The sequence below is a fragment of the Vidua chalybeata genome, chromosome 3 (genome assembly GCF_026979565.1).
Source record: "Vidua chalybeata isolate OUT-0048 chromosome 3, bVidCha1 merged haplotype, whole genome shotgun sequence".
Classification (NCBI taxonomy): domain Eukaryota; kingdom Metazoa; phylum Chordata; class Aves; order Passeriformes; family Viduidae; genus Vidua; species Vidua chalybeata.
Window position 1 is genome coordinate 4,270,832 of NC_071532.1, and position 22,757 is coordinate 4,293,588.

The 22,757-nt window shown below is 42.6% G+C and overlaps 1 protein-coding gene across 10 annotated transcripts in view; it reads right to left on the reverse strand.

Moving 5' to 3' along the window:
* Positions 1–22,757, reverse strand: part of WDPCP (WD repeat containing planar cell polarity effector) — a 148,313-nt gene that overhangs the window by 7,267 nt on the left and 118,289 nt on the right. For 8 of the 10 annotated variants that reach the window (XR_008430257.1, XM_053939605.1, XM_053939606.1 and 5 more), the window contains 2 exons: positions 7,015–7,150; positions 445–539 (listed from right to left, as the gene is read on the reverse strand). Coding sequence is in view for 9 of the 10 variants with exons in the window: in XM_053939605.1 (XP_053795580.1) it covers positions 445–539; positions 7,015–7,150 (231 nt within the window). In the remaining variant the exon portion in view is untranslated. Of the gene's footprint in view, positions 1–444; positions 540–6,436; positions 6,512–7,014; positions 7,151–22,757 lie in introns of those variants that run through there. The other 2 variants (XM_053939610.1, XM_053939608.1) reach the window with 1 other exon arrangement.

Here is a 22,757-nt window from a genome sequence, read left to right on the forward strand (position 1 = left end):
CCTCTGCTGGACTGCTGCACTCCCTGGGCTCTGCTGTGATGGGAATGCCAAGCAAGGCAGCCATCCTCGCCTCCTCCAGAGCCCCGCAGGAACCGCGTGCGCTGCTGCTTCCCAAGCCAGGGAAGCGGGAGGCTCTGTTGCTCTGTGCAGGAGCCAGCAGCAGCAGAGCCACAACAGCTGGGAGTAACAAACCCTGCCTGTTTGTGTTAAATCAGGGATACTGCTGCTAGATAAGGAGATTCAGGTGATTGGTTGACTTATTCTACTTTCCACGAGCCAGTAGCTGAGTCCTCCTGCCTTTCCCTGCTAGGAATACACAAACCGAGCTCATGCTGCAATGCCTTGTTTTTTTCTCCTGGACCCAAATGAGTGTTCAAGATGTGAATCACCAATATTTCTAGCTTCATCCCCCTGTGCATATTTGAAAGAGACTTGTTCACTTACCTTCCTGGCTGCTGGAAAAGGTTTTCTGGATCAAGGAGGTGGTGTGGCCATTTGCTCCAGGCTCAGTGTCCTCTGCTTGTCTGTGGCTGGTGGGTCTTGGAAGACAGAACAGAAGTGATAGAAGGGGAGGGAGCAATGCCTGCAGAGTTGGGGAGATACTGCAGAACAGTGTAAAGCTGTTCTGTTTGTTTTCTATCTTTACAGGTATACAGCAGCCTGTGTAATTTCCTGGCCACAGACTGCACTCTTTTCCATCAGATGCCAGTGTGTTTGTTGACTGAGCGTCACTAGGATCGCTCATTTGGCCGTGCAGTCGCTGCAGCACTGTCCTGTCATTCAAAGACAAGGTATAAGGCTGGTGGTGTTTTGAGTAATTAAAATTTTGTTAAGCAGGACAGGCTGGGGATGTGTAACACACAGAGCAGGCACCAGGCACTGCTGGCAGCCCTGCATGGAGGAAGTTGGGCAGATGCCAGGAGAGGAGGATATCAAACCCAAAATACAGCACTGATTTTCTGAAATTTTTGTCCCTATACCACTTTCATCACTGAAATCCAAGTTGTGAAAGAGGTGCAGTGAGGAAAGCATCAACTATGTGTTATGGAAAATGTAAATGAATTTGTTGGGTTTTTTTCTGTTGTTGGTAATTTTTTGGGGTTTTTTTGTTTGTTTATTTGTTTTTGTTTTGTTTTGCTAGTTTTGGTTTCTTCAGCCATCATTAATCTCTGCTTACACAGCTATGTGGAAAGGCAATCCATTCCCAGTGCAGTGGAACTGGAAACCTGGAGGCCACATTGTGCCATCTTGGCTTGCTGACTCGCCTCTCGTCCTGCCATCCACAACCTGCCAAGCGCCCGGTGAAGTCCAAGGGAGCATTGCTTTCATCAAGACTGAATCAAGTAGAGAAAATAAACTAAACATCCAATGCCAGGCCAACTGGGAACTCTTTTGGGAGGATTCTCATCATTTGGGTAGCTTTTCCTCCTCATTGGATGTAGTCATGTTTGACTCAAGTAGTGTTTTACTTAAGGGTGGCTTTCAGCTACGACAGCGTGTGAGAATAAAAACGTGAATGCTTTTGTGCAGCACCCAATTTCTTCACTGCCACAGTGCAAAATCTCATTCAGCTTTGATAATACAAATAATACATTCCAGGCATAAAAAGCCCTTTATTGCTGCTGAGAACATAAATAATTAAAGAAAAAGCTGAGATTTTCCACGTGCCTTTGTCTTCCCACTACCAGCCAGAAGACAGCTATGCAAGCAGCTGGGCACATATAAAACAACTAAAAGCACCTCTCCTCATCAGCTTTCTCCAGACATTTTTAAGCTGCAGTAATGCAACTCTCCCATCACACTAAGCTTTATTGGTTCAGTATAAGAAACTAAGAAACTTCATTTGAGACCAGATTATGCTGGTTGGAAAAGCAGGGGGATTCTTCTGCTCTTCGACCCCATTATCTCCTCTGTAGTGTCTTGATCAGCTTTCTTACACACAGCCTTGGATTCTGATGAGACCCACAAATTGCTTTTTTGGCTGCCAAATTGCCATAACCCTTCTATTTTTATATTTTAAAAGCGCTTAAAACCCTCCATCCTCTTTGGATGTGTCTTTAGAATTGACCAGTACTGGGAGGATTTCATGTATATCCAAAGGCTTAGAAGAAGATGTTACCTCTACTGAGCTTCTAGTTTTACAGTCAACAGACATGAAAAGCCCAGCAGGGATAAAAGGAACTTAACCAGTTCAGTCTAATGCATATAAATCTACCTAAGAGCTCAAGGCACTGGAAGTACTCAATGCACTACATTTATCTGAGTCTAAGATACAGAAATGGGTCTTCAGCCCACATGCCACATGTCCCATTTTGATGCCAAGTTAATATGAATTAAGAGACTGAGATGAATAAACAAGGTCAGTCTGGGCTGGGCCAAGTTGAATCAATGTAAAATAATTGTCAGTATTTTCTGTCAGCAAGGCTGGTTTATCTTGGCTCAGGATTCTCAGTGCTATAGATTATAAAATGTTTTCAGTGGAACAGTTGGCAGACATTTTATTGATTTTTCTTTGTTTTGTGAATGCTGGAAAAATTTCCACTAAGTATACACACCATTCATGTGATGAAGCCAAATTGCTTTTTCAAACTTTTCTTTCTTCAAGTGTGCTAATGCGTTAATACATTAGCAATCTAATTTAATCAAGAGGACCTTTGTCTGGAATCAAGAGGCCATGGAGCACACCTTGATGCATCTTCAGCACTTATGGGCTCAGAAGAGTTAATTTTGTATTTTCAAGGTGCAGTGTGCACACTGACTGATTAATTTGCCCCTCTGAATTCGGTAATGTATTATCTCAGTTTTACAGATGTAGAAATTGAGAGTGCAACTTTGCACAAAGCCATCTATATCTGCCTGCTGTAGCACTCTTGAGGCACATGAAGCTCCTGGGCTGAGCAGCGGCAAAGAATGAGAAGGAAGAGAAGAAAGAGAAGGAAAGAGAGGGAAGGCTGCAGCAGCCAGGCAGGAACAGCACCGGATGCAGCTGAACTCCTGGATCCCACATCTGACATGGATTTCCTCCACCACATTGCCACATCCCTGCATCACACCTATTAACAGAGTTAATTTGGAACTGAAAACTGCTCAGGCAGATAGAGCAGGTGGTAGGATTACACCTGAACCTGGCAGACATTATCCCTCAACCTAGATTCCTGCTATTTTAAGACTGGGTTTGCTTCCTGGTTAAAGAGGAAAAGGTGGAAGCCATAACGGTGATGAATGCCTACTTTAGTTGCACAGAACAGTCATTTAGGAGTAAGAAATCCATTTAATGTTGTTTTTTATGTGACACACAAAAGGGGATGCTGTGGGATAACTCTAATTCCCTCCCTCTATGTTGATTTAACAACAGATCTGAAAGATGCTGTTAGAACTTCCTAAGGTTTGCTTAGGAAAGCATCTGCTTTGCTCAGTGATGCTACAGATTCAAAATATACAGACATGCTCATGAGATTAAATAAAAACTTTGTAGAGAAGTAGGAATGTGTATATTTTTAACAAAGTTTAATGGTAAAAATCACTGTGATGACAAACACTTTTGCCTTCTATCCTAATAACTTGTATTAAAGTAATTGATAGCCTAATTAAAATGGGAGTAGTTCTGGTTTGGGGGATGGGGACTAGGTAGATGGATAATGAGCTAAAAAACCCTCCAACCCAGCTTCACATGCATCCTGACACTTCCAACAAATGGAAGATACTTAAGCCCACAACACATTATAGTAAGGAAAGAGAATGACACACTGATGGGGAGGAAACCCACACTGCAGCTACCAAGGCCAGTGGCAGAGGAGTGAGTGCAGTCACAGCTCTGTGTGACTCTGGTGCCAGACTCTGCCATGGTCACAGGCACTCTCTGGTTGACTCATCCAGAATTGAGCTGTCTCACAGGCAGTCAATCAGCTCCTTTGTGTGGCTGAGAGGATCAGCATGCTACCTTGGTCCTCTGAACAACAGCATCCAAAATATCCTCCTCCAGTACAAGCTTCTGCTGCATGGTTATGCCGATCAAAATGTTTTCATAAACAGATAACAAAAGTAATGTGAGGGCAGGAACTTCCAGGCTAAAACATAGCTGACACTTGGGAGGAGAGAAGTCAATGGTCAATGCCAAATGTAAGCCAGAGGTGAGATCTTTATCTTACAAAATCATTCACTGGACTGTGCATTGTTGGTGGTGTTTAACTGTCCTTTTTTATGTTAGAGTGAAAGAAATCAGGCAGCAAATGAAATGCTGCTTTCTGGAATGCTGTCTTGAAATCTTTAGTGCCCATAATTTTGTGTGTGTGTGTGCATACAGATCAGAAAGCTGACTACAGCTCCCCAGTGGCAGCAGCACAACTGCTGCTTCCATAAAACATCATGGAGTTAAATCAAGAATAAGTTCTTAAAGAAATAAGCCCTTGAGATTGTTTTATGAATGATTATTTGGTTTCCAGCCTCTTCTGACAATTTTCTGTCCCTGTCTTCATCCCAGATTATGGCTTTCCTGGTTAAGCAAAGGAGATTATGATGATGTGAAGAGTTAGTTGAAGTGATTTTTTAATCACACAGACTGAAAACTGGGCTCCAGTTACAGGTATGCAGATGTCAAACTCCCTGAAGGGCATCAGAAACAAGATTTATTAGGCAAGTGAAACATAAGTGTCTTCTGCTAGTCTTCACAGGGCCCTTGCTTGTGACTTCTGCCTAGATGTACCTCATGAGATATGCCTCAGCTGTCCCAAGAGCTGAAATACAAGGAAGAAAGAAATAAGTGCTGGAGATGAGCTTCCAGAAAGTTGAGTGAAATGCAGATTTGGGACAGCATCCAGGACTGATGGGGTGGTTGTGTTAGAAATGCAGTAATGTAGTAATTGGTGTGCCAAGGCAGATAACAAGAGACTCTGAAAGAAGAAAGAACAGCCATTGGATACTCTTGCTGAACAACTGCAAAGTCCTGGTGTGATCTCTTACAGGAACTTAAAGAACCACTACTACCCAGAAGAAGCCAATTACAAACCCAGAAGTCTCTGGTAATGCTGGAGTATCTGGGACAGAGAGATGAAACACTGCAATGACCATAGAACAGAGAACAGCCCTATTTATGTAAGGTCCCAACATTAAAACTTCCTTTCTTTATAGAGATTTCTTCACATGAAGAAGTCTGATGCAGACGTGGCAGCCGATGCATTTTAGAAGAGTAACTCTGTGAAACTGGAGGCAAACCAAGCCACAGCTGGGTGCTTGTAACCACCCGTGGCTTTCTTTAAGCACAGGGAAGAAGTTGTTGGAGTCACCTGTGCCTCAGCAGGTGACCTTCCCACCTGGCTGGTGTTGTCACAAGGGAGTGCCTTCGAAACCTAAATTCTTGTTGGCAGGCTTCAAGCAGATGTGGCCAGCCAGCAGAGCCGTGAGAAGTTTTCTTCCATAGCATTGTAAACGACCACCGAAATCTCCGGCCTCTCCCGGCAGAGGTCAGCGGCATCTCCAGGTGTCCACAGGTGGAGGAGCTGGTGCACGGGTGGCAGCTTGCTTTATGCTCTCCAACCAAAAGCCTTGAGAAAACCCAGCTGTTTATGCAGCTCTGGCGACTGCAAGGAACCACTCCTGAGGCTCAGCGACTGATGGTGACCCACCTGGGTAGGCGCAGGCAAATGTGATCGGGGCAAAGTTGAGCTCTCAGCCTCTCTCCCGAGACGCCTGACGAAGGCAGACGTGGGACTGCCAGAGATGTGTGAGTCATAGCAACCTCCGAAAGGAAAAAGGTGAGCGAAAGGGAGGGAGGACAGCGTGTTTATACCTTGGGATCAGAGGCGTGTTGGGATTAGTCCCGGCTCTGGTGTGCTCCTTTTATTGGAGCGCTTGGAGAGCCCTCTGGAGACAATGCAGCCTCCAGCATGGAGACTGTCTTTGTAATTTGCCCATATCAGGTCGGTGGTATCTTCATCCCAAAAGTTAAGAAGGAATAACTGTGCACTGTATTTTTAAAGCCAGGCCCACCTCCAAACCCATTAGATAGCTCTGAAAGCTTTAGAGAATGTCCTGTATCCTAAAAGTTGTAGGCAAGGTATAAAATAAACACTTCACTCATGGTGTGCAGCTGGTAAAATGAATGTAACACTGAATACTGAAAAAACTCAATGTTCCCATGTGAGGGGAGACAGAAAACTAATTAACATACAGATTTCCAGAAAGAGAAGGAAAGAAGAAAATGAACTGTGTGTTCAGCACAGTTATGTACAAATGGCTGAGATGAATGCAATGTGGAACTTCAATGTCATACTCACACCAGATTTTCTAAAAACATTCCTACAGACAGTAGGCATAGAAAATAAAAATAAGTCTATATACTACACATTGATATACTCACTGGGAACAAATACCTGTTTTTTTCTTTTCTATCAAGAAAAATAACAGAAACAAATGCTTTTTCAATCTTTGCAGAAGAGCTGTTTCTTTTTAATTTCTATTTTTTAATTTCCTATTCCTTGCAAGGTGGTGTGCAGGTTCACTAGCAACAAAAGTGCTGTAAAAAAAAATCCCAATTATTAAAACTGTTGTTTCTCTCATAGCTAAGTTCAAGGTTTTTAATCAGCCTCAGAAGAAGGGCAGTCTTGAAAGATCTTCCCAGGAATTTTGATTACAGGCTAGTGATCTGCTTACAGAAATCTGTAAGATCATGTCAGGTTTTTAAAAGATCATGTTCAGGTTTTTAACCTGCAACTATTAATTTGCTGCATTTTCATTGCTGTATTTCTTTTTTCTCCACATTCAACAAGCAAAGCTGCCTTTGCCCAGATGATTTAATTTGAAAATGGTTGTGCTAGTGTGTGTTAAAAGCTTGCAAACTGTCTGCATTTCTGGAGATTTCATTGTGTCTATGCCGCATCCTCTGGCCTTCCAGGTTTTTCTTAGTTCTTAGTGTGTTAATGTTTTATCGTGTTTACAGTCATGATAACTGCAGACAGCTGCAGTTGTCAGGAAGGCTCAGACTATCAAACATTCATTTTGAAACCATTCACAACTCACCTGTGGGAGCAGCTTGGCGCTGGCGGTCTGTCGGCAGGGCCGGGAGCAGGCGGGTTGCATCCTCCTCCCTGCTCTGGAGACTGGTCAGGGAAAGCTTCACAAGATGGGTCTTCTTCATCTGACTGCCCCAGAAGTTCTGTTAAGATATGGTATCACAGTTACTTCATCTGAAAGTACCAAGCAGGCTGCCAGCTGTTTGCCTTGGATGCCCGTAAGGACAAGGGTGTCCTCTCATGCAAGGGATCAAACTGAATGGAAACCCACAGCTTTCACCCTTGGCTTTTCCCTTGAAAAGGAGGCCAAGTAGCCAATGACCAGCAACAAGAAACAGGTCCAAGAGTTTTTGAAAGACAGAGACAGAGTGTGTATTGGCTGTAGACAGCAAGGAGGAAATACATTCTCTAAATTGTCAACTACAGAAGGTCCAGCTGGCTGCCAAAGGCTGCTGCATGAGCCATAGGGATCAAAGTCTTATCAACTGGGCTAGTTCCCCAGAGGACTATGTGTAACTCCTTCCTTTAAAAATAAAGACTTCCCTTAGTTTTATTTGTTTATGTTTTAAATTTATGTTTTAAAACATTTTGGTTTACAATTAAGGCCTGAAGTGTTCAGTAGGTGAAGCATGAGCATCCAATTCACAAGTTCTAGTCTGAGCCCTCTAGTAATGGAAATTGTTTAAAAATATCTGAACCACTTAAAAATATAGAGGAAGAAATGCATATTCTAGGTGTGAGACCTAAAATAAATAAATAAATAATTTAATCAAACCGCGGGCTAGCAGAGTTTGGATTAAGGGAAAAAAATCCTGTTACAGATAAAGACTTTAAAAGATTTTTCTCAAAATCATAAGACCCTTTTGCATTTTCCCCCCTCTAATCCTGTTCTTGTCCCCTTGTTCTCTGCCTTCTTGGATCCTGTGTAAGCTGATCTGCAGGATACCCACGGTGGCACCGTGGGCAGCGGGGAGATGTAAGTCTGGCGGGTGTTGCCACGCTCTTGGTTTACATTTTGTCTGGAGACCCAGAACTGGCTTAGGAGGGCAAATCTCCTCGTAAGCCTTTCTGAACCTCTGAGCCTTAAAAATCCAGTGCCGTGGGATTGCTGTGGACTATTCCTACTCTTCATGCCACCTAAATATTACTGGCATCTGTGGTGTGAGGGAGGGTGAAGTGTGGCAAGGTTTGGCTTTCCCAGGTAGCTGATGCTGTCTGTCTGTGCTGCTGCTTCCCACATTTTCAGCCATTCCCCAGTGTGGGGAATGGTTGAAAATGGCCAACTCGGTCAAAGGCAGCACGCCTCAAGCATGCACACCACACTACAATAAATACAGGTGCTAAACCAGCACTGGTGCAACTTCTCCTCCATCTTTAAAAAAAGAATCCGAAGAGAAATAAAAGCAGAAGAGAATACAAGTGTACAGGCAATGCTTTAATCTCAGGAATTCAAATCCAGGCAAGTAAGGGAGGTTTCTCTGGAGATCTCTACTTGGAACCTTGCAGAATGACAAGCCAAGAGAATGAGAGGAACAGTATTGAGAACTTATAAAAGTTTGTGAGAAGCTGCTTTTCATACACAGAAAGAGCTCTGGGAAAGGGCTTAAACAAAATTCCTGTTGATGGAGAAAAAGAATAATTAGGCAAAAACCACTGCAGGTCTTGTGGCACAAATTTTGACAGCCTCTGCTTTGGAACACAGCTCTCACTGCTGTGCTCCCACCTAGAATGGAGTCTTTGGTCCTGAAGAGCCTCCCTCATGACTTGGCCAGAGTTTGTTAGGAAACAGAATGTTAAGCCTTTGAATTCGCAATATGTCAAAGCTCAGATGAACAGTGTGAGCTGAGCATCTGTAATTCATTTTTCTTTTCTCTTTATTTTCTTTTTCCACTTACTCAGTAACATCTAAGGCCTAAATAATTTACCCCCTTAAAGCTACAAACTTTCACCAATATATGATGCCCATGACTTCTCCTGAGCCACCACTCCTGAGGCTGACCCAGCTCCAAGGAGTGGGGACATTTCAGAACATAAAAACCCTGAGAGATGCTGAACGAGGAGGGTGTACTGAGAAAAGAAACAAATTAGAACTGGGTCAACTTTTTCTTGATCTCTTTCCATCACACTAGTGATTTGTGGTTTTTTGTCCCTGCTGAGAACCAGCACTGAGTAAATCCCAGTCCTCACACCAAACCCTTCAGTGTAACTCATGCATGTGCTCCAGGGGGTACCCAGGAGCTTTTTAACGTGGACTGGGCTACAATTTGGATGTATAGAGTCCTTGGGGGCCATATTTCTAATATATGAATGCTATGAGCAATTCATTATAGCATGGTCAGTGGCTGATATTTTGTGCTGTGGATCTAGCACAGCTACACCTTGTTAAATAATGCTACTGGATCCATGGAAACCTCATGGAAAACAGAGGAGTCTGCCACCTGCAAGCACAAAACCAGGGGAAGAGCAGGGTTCTTACCCACAGGAGTGCAAATAGATTTCTCTGCACTTTCATATCTAAAATAAATATCTGATATGTTAAAACAGTTATGAGCATTGAACCTATTGTGGTCTGGGGATACAGCTGCAGTGTGGATGCCAGGAGTGGTTCAAAGCCACAAAACAATCAGATATGAGTTATAAAGAAATAAATATTTTTGTTGTGGGAAATGGACTCTGTTCCCCGTGAGAAGTGCTAAAGCAGGAAAAACAAATGTGCAAGGAACACTGTTTAAACAACACAGCCCTTCCCAAACTAGAGGCAACATATCCCACTTTTAATTAGAAAGGGAAGGATTTTGGCAACAATGCCACAGAGCTGGGAGAGGGTGGTGGTCCTCACATCTAGATGAGGGCTCTGGCTAGTGTTTGGTGCTTGATAGAGACCTGACTTTGTGCTAGCACTGGAGAGATCTTAAGTTTCACCTAAGATTTTATATTCAGGCAATCCGAGATACTCCTTTGCTTTATTGCACAATAAACTCTTGCTGTCTAAATTCTAAACTACTATTTGCTTAACATGTTAAGAACTGGGGATTTCAATCTGAATTTGAATTTCAAAAATTTGAGAGTTGGTATTGTGCTAATGTTGTGGTTTCATCATTAAAGTAATTTACCAGATGCAAGAATATGAATCTTTTGTGCTAAAAATATTTTTTTTAAATCCCATTTGTCGTGATAAATATTGGGATAGCATTGTGTACACCCAACCATACAGTGACCTGTATATTCTACATTTCCAAAATTCGGTGGTAATTGCTGTTGCTACATCTCACACATGTCAAATACCTTTCTTTACAAGTCCACTGAAAGTTGTCCCATGCTTTAATGAGCAGGATGCTCTCTGGGAAATGCATGCAGGTGATGAGATATCACGCCTTGCCTGCCCACACATCTGTCATTATTTAAACATGTCTATTCTCTTCTGAATCTGTGTCTGCAAATCGGAAGCTGTTTCCATTCTCCAGGATCCTGCGCTGGACTTTCAGGGATAAAAACGCATTTCAAAACGTGCAAATCCGTGGTAAAACGAAAATCTCCTTTTAATATTGTTTGCAAAATTGACAGCTCTACTTAACAGCAGCCATTAAATTATTTACAAAGTAGCAGCTGCTCTTGTAGCAGCCTTTTTTGGGCGTGAAAAATAAACTAGTTGATAAGTGAGAGATAAGCCATTTGACTTCCTCTTTGTGTGCCTGGCATGGTGTGCAGAGCCAATTCTGTACAATCTGATGTTTACAGAGCAATCCTCGTGTACGACCTCCTTAGGCAACAGGGACACAAGGAGCCTTTAAAACGCTGAAGCAAGCATTTAATCAGAACTCTTCATGCTGATCTCTGGAAAATTCAATAAGTTCAAAAAAATGTAACTCTTTCTAAAGATAAAATATCACTTTTTTGCTTCAGGAATTGCAAATATATCCCAATGAACTCCCAGTGAACTACACAGACTTCAGCCACATTGCTGTTTTACTAAAAAAAAAAAAGAGGTAAATAGCGTTTTTCTGAGAGAAACTAATCAAGGGTCTGAAGAAATGCAAGTAGTTAATTCAAGTGAGTGCTGTAAAACTGTAGACTTTACTGACAATCACATTTTCTTTCTCCTAGGCATTTAAACAAATTAATTTTTTTACTTGAACAGCTAATTCTATGTAAATAAATTCATATCTCCTCCTATTAAGCAATGACTTTTTAAAAATTAAGTATTTATTTTTTACCTGTTGCAAGCAAGCTGTCATGATTTTATGACATTTTAGGGATTTTTTTAAAGGCAGATACTCTGATTTTTTTAGAGGCATGAGATTGAGCAGGATTTCACACATTACCAAGTTATTATAACTTAATTCTATCCCAGGTTTTCTCAAACTACATAAAGCTATTTCTAAAGCCACAATTCTTCACAATTCTACAAGTATACAATTCTTCTGGTATCAAAATCACTGGGAACTTCCATTGCTGATTTGAGTGTGGTCAGCTCTTTTTTCTGGTTACAATTGTTCTTCTGAAAACTGTCTTTCTAAATAAACCTATTTTAATAAAATTGCTTTGTTTCAACAAATTCCTGCAGGGAAAACACAGAGCTTTGTTTGTGAGTGTGGAAAAATGTAACTCTAAACTTCTTTGCTTTTTCTGGGCTAGTTTTCCATGGATTTTTATTTTTAGATTATTTTTGTGTTGTTTTGTTAATTCCCAAGGCTGACATGTTTGCATTTGACAAATACAAATTGTCGAAATATTGGTTTTGTAGTACTTCTAAAACTCATTGAGAGCAGCTGTTACTGTTTAGAGAGCTGGATAAGATCATTCCTGAAATTAAATCTGAATATCTCCCAGTTCTGTTGTTTAACAATTTGATGCCTGAGAAGATAAGGTATTTCAATCACTACTAGTAGAGCTCATTATTTCACAAGTTGGGTAGTAGAGGTATTAGCAGCAGTAAAACTGTTTTAGTGGGTGTGCCAGGAAATTTAAGAATTAATATAAAAGTTATGTGATAAAACTAAAGAAGAAGCTAACATTTATAAACAACTGCTTTGTTTTGTTGCTTTTTTGGTAGTGTAGACAGTTACACTTCACTTAGCAGTTTTCTGCAGCTTGCTGTGAAATCTGGTTTTAAAACTTTCTGCAAATGGAAATGCTGAGTCTTTATTAACATTGGCTGAGATTTCCATCTCTACTACTCGTTTGCTCTGCTAGAATCATACACAAAATTAAGCTAACCGCTATACAGCCTGAATAGTTAATTTTATATCTCCCTGGAGCCTAAGTAATCAGGTTCCTTAGGAACTACCCCAGCAGTGCCAATATTAATTAATTAAAAAACCAAAACAAAACAAAAAAAAAGGTGTGTCTTACAGGGTGATCCAGATGTGGTAGTACCAAGCCGTGGTGAGTCTCCAGCTGGAAGGGACTGAACAACCAAGGATTTGCTTCAATTCCAGCCTGTCTCACTTCAAAGGCTTGACTGGTGTCTCAGCAATAGAGATCTGCACCTCTAGATGTTATCGGGTTTCCCAGCCCGTGTGAAGTTTGCCGGGCAATCCTGGCAGTGGGTGAGCAGCTCTCCCCTCCCTGTGCATGCCTGTGAACCAGCTGGAGTGCCAGGATGAGCAACCTAGAGCTGCTACTGCTCAGCAATTACAGCAGGCACAGGAGGGAAGACACTGCTGGAGACTAGGCAATGTCTTTGGTAAGTGATGCTTTAGACACACAGTCTTTATTTTTCTTTGTTGTTGTTGTTGTTGTTTTTTTTTAATTTTAGGTGACTCTCTAGATATAGCTGTTCTAAAACAAAGCTGTGGAAGAGCTGCTGGCGAGCAGAGACATTCCCATTGTTTGGGGAGAAGGCTGCAGCAGTGGAAATGTGGGCGCGTGCTCCCGAGCATCCCAGCGAAAGCATTCAGGGAAGATCTCATTATTCATAAGTGATGCTCCAGAGACTCCGCAGAGGCAGAAGCGCCTCCGGCATTGCAAGCCCCAACCCACAACGGGCAAAGCCGGCACTGCCGAACCTGCGTGTTCCTTCAGCTGCTCTCCGTGCCGCCCGGGCGTGGGGCACACCCTCTGCTTGGCACTTCCAGCTCGGGGACCCAGCTCCTCCACTCCCGCCTCCTGCCCTTCGGGCATCCAGAGCAGGGAGAAGTGCCGGCCAGACCGGAGGCAGGTAGGCTCCGGGGAGAAGAAAACCATTTCAAGGGGTTAATTGGAAAAGACAAATCTGCAAACACGAGATGCAGAATGGGAGCCTGCAAATGAATGCTGCCAGCTGGAAGCTGGCCAAACTGATAAAGCAGAAAAGAAATTGAGGGTTAAATGTTTTGGATGCTGAAGGCTTGGAGTTCAAAGAGGAGCTCAAGGAAACTCCCAGCCACCAAGTCCATACAAAGAGGCTCTAGGCAAACACAAGCCTTCTGCCGGACGGCTTTATCCTAAACAGTTTCCAAAAGGCAGTGGTTCAAAAGAATGGTTAAGGAATATCTTTCAGCATCTGGGAGCCCTTTTACAAGGAAAGATGATGCCCACAGGTGAGCTATGGCTGAGGGGCAAAAGGAGTTGCTTTCCACAGGGAAGAGGATGAGAAGTGCATCTGCCCACGTTGGGTTGGAAGAACAATGTGTAACTGTGGATCTGTTTTCATTGCTTGGTAGAAAAGGCAGAAAGGAGCTGGTCCTCAAGGCCAGGAGGTGAGGGCAAGGCTGGAGGTCACTCTGCATTCCCAGGAGCACCAGCCCCTGTCCACATCAGGAGTGGAGTGCTGATGGCAACCCATTTTCCACCAGTTATATAAAGACTGAAGGACTGAAGGATAGAAAATTTTGCCTAAATCCCTTGGATTTTTTTTTCCCCCCAAAAAAAAATCTGCTTTAGGTCTGAATAGGCTACTCTTTTCCATGTGGTGCATTGGGAGCAGGAAAGCCACCTTCTTCCACTGGATCAGGAAGCTGGATTCAAAACAGAGGATGGGACAAGTGGTGATTCATTTCTCTGATAGAACACTCTCTGTGCCAGCCCCTCCTCTCGTGGTTTGGTGACAAGGACCTTGCCTTCCCCATATTGTCCCTCCCCTGTGCAACCAGCCACCTTGGCACCTCAGAAAGCCTTTATTTTTTCTTTTTTTTTAAATCAGCTCCTAGTGCAAGAATTGTATTTATGGATGGGAAAGTAGTAGCCACACTTTTTGAGCAGGTGCATAACTATGCCATAGCATTGGAGCAAGGCTAGAGTTCAAGAGTTAGGTAATTGTATCTCTCTCAAAAAGGAATTGCCTCAGACCAGTTAATTTGTCAAGATAACGAATTGCAGCAATTCTCCTCATTTGGAGCTGGGCCACTAACACTGATCTGAACTGTATTTAAACTCTTGATGACAGAGACTGAAGAAGATATTGCAATACTGGAGGTACAGGTTCCTAAAGCAAAACTGCATGTACAGCTAGAGCTGAGAGGCAGCAAGGGCATGCGAGTACACATCCTGCACATCCCTTAGATATGAAGAAATTCCCTGGGGCACTGACTCTGGTGCCTGGGCAGGCAGAGTTCATCTTGAATCTTTTGGAGTGACTGAGGTCCAAAAAGGATAATGTAGTACCCATCAAGTCTCAGTTTCTGCAATATGAGATAACACAAGGAGAATTTTTACCTCCCCCCTCCCCTCCAAATAAAGAAACAGCCCAAAAATACTCATTTGAAGTTATTGGAAACTTTCTGGTGGCAGCAATAAAAACTCCTCTGAGGGCCTGATGCTGGGATTCCCATGGCATTGTGTTCTGTCATGCATGTCAAGTATGGTTGCTGCCATAATTTTCTTTTCTGTGCCACAGCAGGCATGAACAAGTTTGGAGGAGAAAAAAAGCAGAAGAAAGCTTCAGTGAAAATGCAGGCTTAGACCAATGACTGTCCCATTTCTGATGAAAGTTAAGTAAGACAGCACCAGGTAAAATGAAATTATGTGTGTTCTTGTGCTAGACATTCCTCTGGCTGCCAGGCATTCCTCCCTCCAGAAGAGAGACATGGACCAGAATAAATCCTGTACATTGACTCAGGGAAACTGAAAGGAATCTCTGGCTCCTGCCTTGCACTGGCACACCCTCTCCAAGAAAACAATGGATTGAAAACAAAATTGGTTGTTAACTCTGTGACTTTGTCTGTGCCTTAAAAAGCATCAACATGAGAAATTAGACAGATTATTTCAGAATATTTCTGCTCAATAGCCTACTTGGGAATGAAATTTCTTTCTTATGTTATTCAGAATAATCATTCTCTACCTGTAAGTGCACTTAATTTAGAAAAGCAAAGTGGCTTTTATTTTGGAATAAGTGCATCCACAGGCAGAGTTCTTTCCAAATGGCTAATCTGGTCATTGCCACATGTAAACATAAATTGATGAGGATGCTAAAGAACTCACGAAGGTATGGCCTGGGACTCCTTACTCAATTTGCAAGCACTTACTTAGACCTATCTTCCTCAGGGCTATTATGGTGATCAACAGACCTTACAGAGAGCTAGGTTCAATTTAAACAACATAGTCATATGTTTGAAAAAGAAATGAGCTTTTGAAAGCTGCTGTCCCCCAAGATCCAAGTCTCTTTTACTTTGGTTGATCCTCACTTTTAAATATCTGTCAAGTGGTAATCTAGGATTTAGTAGAGCTCAGAATTGCTGATTGCCCATAGGGTTGGGTCTAAGGCTGGTAGGGGGTGGAGGTGAAGTGTGTGCAGCCTCTTCTAGAGCAGGTGAGTGGCTGCTGAAGGGTGACTTTACATTGCCTGCAGCTGCTTTCTTGGCTCTGGCTAAAGCAGATGCGTCTCGCTGTGTGCAGACTGCAAAGAGAGGCTTAAATGCTAAGGTAGAAAGTTGTGGAAAGAACAGATTTTTTTGCAAGGTGGGTTTTCATCTTGTGCATCCTGTTGGGTGTTTATCTCTTTTTCTTCCCAAGACTTTTCTGCTGCTCTAGTGCTCCTGAGAGGGAAAGGGCCACCTGAGACTGGAAATCACATGCTTGCCATGGCTTGGTGCGTGTGTCCACACAGTGTGGCAGCAGCAAGAGCTCTGTGGGAGATGCACAGTGACCTAGATCAGCATTCCTAATTCCTGCAGACGTGCTACCTGTCCTGTGCAAGTGATGTGAACCAAATACCAGTCACGTTAGAGACTGACCTTGTTTTCTTGGAGAAACCCGTGTAAAAATGGATATAACAACACTCTTGACACTTACCTCACAGGATGTTGTGAAGCTTAATTAAATGTGTGCAAAAGCATTTTGAGATCCTTAGATGAAAGAAGTTTTTATAAATGCAAATTATAATAATTACTGCTAGTAACCACCATCAACTACTGAAACAATTAATTCAGGTTGCCACAGGCCATCACAACAACGTGTGCAAAGAGGAATCAGCCATTTAATGACATATATGTTGCGTGAGAACTCAAAGCCTTAAAAATACTGTAAACAAAGAGGAAAAAATGAGACACTCAGGGCTTGCCTCTGAGGGTGCCGGTGGTGGAAGTTTCCTCGACTGTTTCCATTACCTCCCTGTTTGCATTGTGATGTGTCCCCAAAAAGAGCCCACCTTAGAGATTGCATTGCTGGGATCATTTTACATCCCTATGATTTTTGCATTTAACGTGGCAAGAAAGCTGAAAATGACTGCAAAAACCTTGGCTTACAAAAAATTTGGAAATACATGAATATAAGTCTGGTTTTGGTTAATTCTCCCTTCACCTGGAGCCCCCCCTCCCCACACACACACTCCCCCCACCCCGCACCCCCAGCCCAGCCCACTTGCAGCATCACAGAATAGACTTTGGCTACAGGGCATTATCCAGCTGACTTTCCAAGGGTGAAAACAAAAGCCAAGCAATCAAGATGTGTCTGGCCAAATACTTAAAGGCCCAGTGCACACATTTAGTTGACAACTGACTGAAATCTGAACCATTTTGTTCAGCCTTTCTTGTTGCTTCAAAACTGATTTGGGCTTAAATAGCTAAAACCTACAGGTGTTTAAATGCTCTCCCTTGTCAGCAGAACAGCCTCATCAGATATGGTCTGAGGATGCAGTCAGACTGGAAGAGATATCCAAAGACCCCACAGGTGAATCCCAAAGAGCAGGCTAGCCCACCTGTGGCCCTCAGGCTTATTTTGCTGGCCTTTAAAGATGAAAATTCAGAGAAGTAGGAGTTACTAAGCACCCAACTTACCAAAGCAATTAGGCTAAATGCACTGCAGCTAGAAATTTAAGCAATGCACTGAATTTAATTTGAGAATTCATGGACGTAAAAATGAAACCTTTAACCTAGCAGCAAATTAAATCAGCTTTCTGACCAAGTGAAAAATTCTATGCTATTGAAGTTTGAAAAGTGTGAAGCACACACCTATTAAAAGGAGAGATTTTTCTTTTTCTTTTAATGAAGAAAAACTTCATTAAAAGACTGTGACCAGTTAGTTGCCTAATCCAAATAATGAAAAATGGGAATACTACCTGTAAATAAAACCCAAATTATAAACCAGCATTGCTTTCTAACCTCTGCAGGACTAATGTATTTGTAGTCATTGAGTTTCACAGAAAAAAAAAATGTTACTCATGCTGGAAGGTTGTGTGAACTAAACTTACTCTGGTATTAACAAGCTTAATGTGTACCAAAACTTAAAATTCTTACATGTTCTTTTTCAGTCTCTTTAAAAGTACTGACTTTAGGATACTAAGTTGGTAATGTCTCAGGTAAGTTTTCATAAAATGAGGGCCAAGTTTTTATGGGGTCTGTGTGTGTCTCTGCATAGAAAATCAGCAACACTGATGCCATGCATAGAAAACATGCTACACAGCTGGTACCAACATGTTGTTTTCAACCTGCAAACCCTCAAACTTTATGGTGATGTGTATATTTGCAAACTCTGCTTGCATACAGACACACACACACACACACATATATATATATACACAGACAGACACACATTTTATATATGTATATATATATATACACCACACACACAGAGGATATGCATAAGGGTATCCTGGAATCTGGAATCACAGACTATCCTGTTGCTAAACTCTCTTAATGACACTTATACAGTGCTCTGCTCAGTGTCTCTTGGCTAAATCCTACAACATAAGACAAACCTTGGATGCATTTTCTAAATGCACCTCAAGGCACGAGGACATAAAAGAAGTTGGGGTGTGAGCACGCCTCGTTTGACCCATCTCCAGAGTGCCCTGACCGACATTTTACAATTTACCAGAAAGGTGTGGCTGAAAAGGCACTGAAGCAGACACAGGAGCAGGTCCTCCCTGATATTTGCATCCTGTCACTCACCTGCTGCAGTGCTTTGCTGATAACCACCAGCGCATTCGGTGGTTTGGGTGCCCAAAGGCTTTAAGAAGCTGATGTGACCCTGTTGGCACCGAAAACCCCAACTGATGGGTTGATACTTTCCTTCCCACACCTTCCCACTAGAAGAAACTGATTTAGAGGAAAACAGCTCTGGAAAGGGGACACACTACACTTCATGTGCCCTGTTGGAGGGGAAATGCAACGTTGCAGGAACAGTGGGTTTTTCATTCCCAGGCTGTTCCTTCCACTCCCTGGGAAGATCTAAACCTGACTGATATCCCTCAATTACAGAGTGGCAGGAATACCAGAGCGTTTCTTCTTTTTAAAACCTCACAGAAGTAGTTTACACTATACACCGCCTCCTGCAAACACCAATACTTTCTTCCTGCCTATTTAAATAAACTGTGTCAGCAGGAGCAGCGACTGCGGACACCGCTTGGGAAGCCCAAAGCCATGGAGGGAGCTGTGGGCAGTTCCTGGCATTGCTTGTGCTTCTGAAGGTAACCAAAGAGGAAAGTCCATGGGAAGCAATGCAAAAAACTGATGCCTCAGTGCCGGGGGAAAAAAGTCACCATGGCTCCTGCTGGTGTCTCCTCACCACTCCATTTCATTCCCTTTCTCACTCCTCTTTTCATTGAAGTAGACAACAGGAGTCTGGAGATTAGCTTCTGTCTCAAACAGAGGCTCACCTCTTTGGGAGAAAAAAATTCATTTTAAGGGAAGGTAATTAACCTACATTGCATTCTCTGATATCTGTTAAATACAGCATTGCTTGTCAGCCACTCCTTTTATCAGTTAAAGTGCATTTTGTATCCATGGAAAGCAATTAATGTTCAATGGGAAAAATTTGCCCTTACAAAGGCATCTTTCCACTTTCCTGCATTGCAGCAGTGATCTTTTTCATTCTTTACATGCCACCACCTTCTCACACAGTCCTCCTCACACAGATGTGCATCACTCAGCGATGGTTACTTCTACCTGGTTATTCCTGTGCCCTTATAGTCCTTCCTTACAGCCTGACTCTGCTCCTTCTGTCTCTTCTCTGGCTTCAGGTGGAAACCCTTCCTTGTGTTTTCTGGCACATTTTTGGACTGGTTTAGGCTGCAGTTGGGAACTCAGCCCATTGCAGGGAGGATCCTGGCACCAGGATATTTTCTGATCTGTAAAGAGTTGGTTGAAGCAACACTCTCTATAAGAACAATGCTCAGGGTAAAGCAGGCTTACAGCTCTCTGCTGCTTTCAGGTCTATTTGACTAAGGATTTTGCTTCAAAACCAGCAAAATTACCTTTGGGCTCACCTAAACCAGCTGAGGCAGAGTGTTATGTGAGCAGCTTGTGCTTGGCCCTTGAGGCTCTTATGCCTCCCCTGGGACCCCCAATGGAGCAGGGGTACAAGCAGCCACAGTGCCCAGTGCTGGGGTTTTTGAAACTGCTTGCCTAGCCGGCTTTTCATCTGCTCCCTTTGTACCACAAAAAAGAAGAAGAAGAACCTGATCTGAAACCACATGTGAAAATAAGGATCTCTTCAATTTATATTTCTGAAGTCAAAATAGATGTGTTCTACTTTCAAGCCCCCCGCCCCCCCAACAGCACTGATATAAAGGTTTAATCACTGCTATTTAGAATAATACAAAGCAAAAGTGAGTTGGGATGCCAGTAAGCTAGAGCAGAGGAGACAGCTTTCTAGGCAAGCTGAGTGGCATAAGCAGTGGGAGAACATCTTCGTGGCAGCTCTTAATATGAAAATGGTCAAGGATTACTTCAGAGTCTTGCAATAGCAGATGGCTGGAGCCATTTAATCAGGCATCTTTTCTATTCCTAAAGCCTATAATTATCTGTTATAAGGACAACATCAAATTGGCACATTAGTTTTTCATTTCCCATCTCCAAATTGAAGAGGGGCATGGCTACCAAATTTTGGAAGGCTTTGCTCTCATGAAGAGACCTGCAACTGCCCATCATGGGGAATTGTAGCAGAGATGGTACCTGAGTATTCTTGTTCTGGCTGGATTACCCTGGGCTGTGCAGTGCATGCTCAAGAATAACCACTCCAGTGCCATGGAGTTACTAGAAATCTGGAAGGAGGGAAAAGAAAAGCCAGCTTGCTCAGATGCTTATCACAGCAGCATGGTGCTGCTTGAGATTTAATCTATCAGTATAAAGAAAAACACCACGAAATTTAAGCCACACTCAGAACTTGTTCCCTTTCAAAGCAGAAAAGGTGAAGGCAAAGCTGAATCCCAATGATCCTCTGGCACAACAGATTCCCTGGTCCTGGTGAAGGCCAAGCTGGTTTAACCATTACATTGACCTGATCAAAATCTGATTAAAGGTGAAAACATTTGCATTTCCAAATATAAGGCCAAAAAAGAGGCTATCCTACGAGTACTTCAAGTATTCTGAATACTGCTACTGGAGAATATTTTATAAATTAATTATCTTCTAAAAATACTTTCCCCCCCACTAAACCCTGATTTTAATTTTAAAACTTTTAAAACTCCCATACAACCAGAAACTGTTTGCTATGTTTTGGGAAGTGCCTGAAGCTTTCTTTAAAAACAATTTCAACTTCTTAATACACTAGTGTATTTTACTATTTCTTCATCATGCATACCTCTGATACACCAAAAAAACCCGCACTATTTCGGACAAAAAAAATTCCTTTAAAACAATTTTTAAAGTTTTTTATTCTTCTCTTTGGAATGAGTGGACTTCAAGTTGTAATTTCTAATACAGTATTTTAAACAACTTGTGAAAGACTCATCTATAAGCACCAATATTGTCAGGCTTCAACTCACACAAGTAATTTAACATTTGCACTGGGCAAAGCAGTTTACCTCCTGCTGACTGCAAATTACTGATAATATTGACTGTTTCTTTTGCCCCAAAAGAGGGTGAGATCAGTGTGTGCAGAAACTCTTCTGGTTTTGTCAATATTACCCTTCTTTGACAACTGCAGCACCGGGAACCTGAGACACGCTGAATGAAATGCAAACAGACTTATCTGTTAGTAAATAATTTCAATTAGGTGATGGAAAAGCACCCGGAAATAAAATGTTGATTGCTTTCTCCGGCCTTTCCTTCCCCTCGGTTTCACGCTGTATTTTCCCCGAGTGGACAATGAGAAGTTTAGGATGGGGGGTGGTGTCCCTGCACACCCCAGCGCAGCCTTTGTATACCGTGGTTGTTGTCACACTGACACCTAATGGCAAACACGAACGAGAGGATTACAGCTGATTCCCCAGGGGTGTGCTCTCACCCTGTGTGGCAAAAATGACAGAAAACAAGCGAGCTTAGGAAATGGACTTCACCTGGCCGTGTGTGGTCAGCCACAGGGAGGTGACAGCGAGGGGCCCTGGCATGGCATGGTGCTGAAAGGATGGGCAGCCTGCCACAGAGAGGTCACCCAGTCCCCAAAGGAAAGCACAACCATCCAAGGCTAAAATGAGGAGGTCAGAGTCATCCAGAGGGTTGGTGATGGTTGTAAAGGTCTAATTGCATCCAGTTCTTTACCTGCTGTCTTGGCTCTATCCCAACGAGTGGACAGCAGAACTCCCAAACACACACGGGAATAGGCTGGGACAGCACAATTGACAGTAATTCATGAAAATAAGGCACTGACTAAAGCCTGTGCTTCCTTCATGACTGGTTGAGGAATGTTTCTGGAATGTTTTACTGTTAAAATTCTGTTTATTACAGTGATCAGTGTGGTGCTAACTCCTCCCTTACATGTCTGAGGCAATGGCAGCACAGTGAGCAGGGTGATCTGGGCTCACACTGCAGCAGAGGGTGCCCACACAGCCTCCACATTTGCCTTCATGAACAAAAGATTTTGCCCTTTGGTGGCCAAAAGCAAGGGCCTAAGATAAGCACTTTGTAGCTCTTTTCTTTGGCCACAGTGCATCCTATGCAGTAAAAGAAATAATTAATTGTAGCCACCCTCTTGCATTTTGGGTGATACGAGTTTGTATTATTTAAGCAGAAATGTGGTGAAATTTAGCAGTGAACTTCAAACAGGGTTTAGGATGGGTTCCAAACCCTCCAGTCAGAGGGTGAGCTCATGTAAGGCTCCTGATGGTTCACCAGCACCTACCAAATAATGTAAAAACACATCCTGGGATTATTCTGCAAGGTGTCTGGGATGGCCCCAGAATTTGCCTTTCATCTGGTGCACTTTAGGTGTATTTGGAGGTCTCCAGGGGAGATTTTAGCAGCAAGAATGTTATCAAGAGAAAGGACTAAATTCAGCAGGGGCAAATGAGTAACCATAGCAAAATGTAGCACAGGTTACATTAGGCAAAAAAATATGATCTAGTTGTTGTGAAAAAATGTTAATTTTTTGAAAAAAAAAATAGAGAAGCCATGTTTAGGTTTTTAACATAAGACTACAGGAAAGAATATTGACTTCCACATTCCTTTACAGGGA